The 2898-nt window shown below is 50.5% G+C and overlaps 1 protein-coding gene across 2 annotated transcripts in view; it reads right to left on the bottom strand.

The window, feature by feature from the left end:
* Positions 1 to 2507, bottom strand: part of LOC102308930 — a 4470-nt gene extending 1963 nt beyond the window's left edge. Inside the window, exons 1-4 of one of the 2 annotated variants that reach the window (XM_042217713.1) lie at positions 2115 to 2507; positions 1020 to 1192; positions 510 to 620; positions 87 to 218 (exon numbers count right to left, since the gene is read on the bottom strand). In XM_042217713.1, the coding sequence (XP_042073647.1) occupies positions 87 to 218; positions 510 to 620; positions 1020 to 1192; positions 2115 to 2130 (432 nt within the window). In that variant the 5' untranslated portion in view covers positions 2131 to 2507. Of the gene's footprint in view, positions 1 to 86; positions 219 to 509; positions 621 to 1019; positions 2083 to 2114 lie in introns of those variants that run through there. The other variant, XM_005953430.3, reaches the window with a different exon arrangement.
* Positions 2508 to 2898: the final 391 nt, after the last annotated feature.

Here is a 2898-nt window from a genome sequence, read left to right as displayed (position 1 = left end):
GCAGCCCATGAATTTGGACACGACCTGTGAAGGGTTACAACTGCAGACAACAGGAAGTGCACGCTCTCAGCCGGTGTGTGTGTTACCTGGTTGATGTGGGTCACCAGGTCTCTCAGTTCAGCACTCAGGGCCTCCAGTCCCCCCAGTCTGCGAGACAAATCTACCAGCAGCCCCTGGTACAGCCGGCCGCCCGCCAGCATACGGCTCACACACATGTCCTGCAGGGAAACACAAACCCATCACATTACATCACCAGAACAGACTCGACCACTACACAAACACCTGGAGCGATTCAGTAATTTTTTAATGGGCAGTAAAGGAACCAAAAAACTGTCAATAGCCTCCTGAACCTCCCCCATGACCAAAGCACATGCACTCCCAGAGCCCTCTATGACATCACTAAACCCTCCCAATTGCATTCAAGGACCAACTGAAACCATTAATAAGCCCAAAATGAACCAAAAAACTCCCCAATACCACCCACAGCACCACCCGAGCTGGAGACTGACCGCTGTGAACTGTTCGGACAGCTCTTTGAGGACGGGGGGGTCAGGGATTCCCAGGTTTATCCTCTTCATCTCCAGCTCTCCGGTCTGACTGGAGGGGTCGAGGGTAAAACCCTGAGGAGGACAGTAAACATCTATTAGCTCAAGAAGAAGAAGAAGGAGCAGCAAGTTGAACCCAGTACCACGGCAAACCGTTTAAAAGACACACCTGCCCATTGTGTGCTGTCATGCTTCACAAACCTGAAGTGGACAAGCATGCAGAAGCTGCAGTAAGCTGCAGTTCCACCAGGGGGTGGGGGAGCCGCTAGTGACCAAGGAAGCTATGATGTACGTTCCAGATTTCTTCTATTCCAGGATTGATGGCTAACACGCCTTCCAAGTAAATGTGTTAACAATGTTGGCTAGTAATAACATATCGCCCCCTGCTGGCACTGCAGCTTACTGCAGCTTTTGCAAAGCGTGACAGCACACGGTGGTCCGGCTGCGCCGTGATATGGACGGGCGTGTGCGTACGTCAATGTTGATGATGCTGCCGTGCACGGAGCGGACGTCTTTCCGGATTTTCTCCACCAGCCTCATCACTCGCTCGACCGCCTCTTTGAACGTCTGCGACGGGTTGGACGGCGAGCTGACGGGAGCCGACTGAACCAGCGCTGCTAACAGGCAGCAGTGCAGCAGGGCAACAACTGGAAAAACAAAGAGAGTGACCCCTGAGAAGAGCCAACAGCACCACAAGATCATCTCTGATACCAAGCACAGAAATCAAAAACTGTGGTCCAATCAGATGTGACGATGTTAATAAAGCATTAATTAATCGTTAATTATTCATTAAGAGCTAATTAATCATTAAAATCTTAAAAAGCGGCTGACAGCCAGAACTATGATGTTTACTCATTTGTTTCTGCCTCTGCACCCTCACACTCTGATGATCAATCATCAATGAACTTTTGGGGAGTTATTGATTAAAGCTTATAAATAAACTTTTTCACAGTTTCCTGGATTCGTATGAAAACAGCTTCAGGGACTCTGAACACACCGATTATGTTTTATTTTAATCTGCAAGCCTGACGGTGGTTCTGCTTCAACTATTCCTGAACCTTCAGCAGCCCGGACCTCTGAGCTGGACCAGAACAACCCGGAGGAGGACAGAGTCAGCGGAGCGGCTGAAGGTACTGATGCAGGTAGGCCTACTTATACTGTCACTCACATAAACAGGCGCAGGGCATTCACGCCCTCTGCTGGTTCCGTGTCTCAGCTGCATGACACGTGAAAAGTTTGCGAGCTATCCGAATATTTAAAGCGGTCCTGTGATCCACCGTCACACCAAGATCACACCTGTGCGCACACACATACAGTGTCTGCAGGTGTGATTCTCAGGACTGCACTTGCTCCAGCTCCTTCTAACTTGTTTGGCACTAATGACCCTCCATACAGACCCCCGTCGGCCCCCGTCACCTGAGCCTCACCTGAGCCGGACTGAGGCTCAGGTGAGGCTCAGGTGAGGCTCTGCAGCTCACTTTTTTAAAGTGACCCGACTCTTCTACCAAGCTCCGTGCGTATTTCTGCAGAGTTTAGCGGCCCCTCCTGCGTCACGGCGCATGCTCTTACCTGTGAACGCGTTCATGTCTGCGGGTCCGTGGGTGTCCCTGTTTCGGTGCGTGTCTGCCGTGCAGCTGCTCGGACTCTCTCTGAACTTTCATTCCAGCCGCTTTCTCGTTTTTATGCTTCCGCGCGGGGTTTTCCGGTCATTCCGTCACATCTGACGGAACTTATTCGGTGCTGCTGCGTCACAGACACAGCGGGGCTCGCGCTCTGACCTCACAGAGCGTGAGTCAATGCGGGAAGTTTGGATGTGAGCACAGAAGTTCCTGCTAATCCGGGATGTCAGGATTATTCACAGGTAACACTTCCTGAACCCACCTTCTGCCCACGTGACGATGTTTACACTGAATCATCGCGTGGGTGTTTCCTGTCGTCCGCTCCCACCTGTCACTCACTCAAGTTTCAAAAAGGTTTTAGGTACTGAGGGTCCACGTGTGTTTTTGACTCCTCCCCTCACCGAGCTGCTGACTTCTTGTCCACGGTTATTACAGGTCACCAAATCTAACCAATGTGTGTGAACTAACACTGAACTAAAACCTGTGTGTGTCTGTGTGTGTGTGTGTGTGTGTCTGTGTGTGTCTGTCTGTCTGTGTGCTGTGTGTGTGTTTACCACAGCTGACCCTCGAGGCCAGGGCTGGGTATCGATTCACTTTGATTCGATTCAGTTTTCACTCAGTCAGTCAGAAATATTCTAATTCTGATCAGTTATCAGTTCATCTCCATATTTTGTGTCTGTGTATAAAACCAAGCTGACACTGTGAGACTTGATCAGAGGTGTGAGCATCACAGC

The sequence above is a fragment of the Haplochromis burtoni genome, unplaced genomic scaffold, assembly GCF_018398535.1.
Source record: "Haplochromis burtoni strain Fernald_Lab_line unplaced genomic scaffold, NCSU_Asbu1 Contig_2681, whole genome shotgun sequence".
In the NCBI taxonomy this organism is placed as follows: domain Eukaryota; kingdom Metazoa; phylum Chordata; class Actinopteri; order Cichliformes; family Cichlidae; genus Haplochromis; species Haplochromis burtoni.
This window is presented reverse-complemented; position numbering and strand designations above follow the sequence as displayed.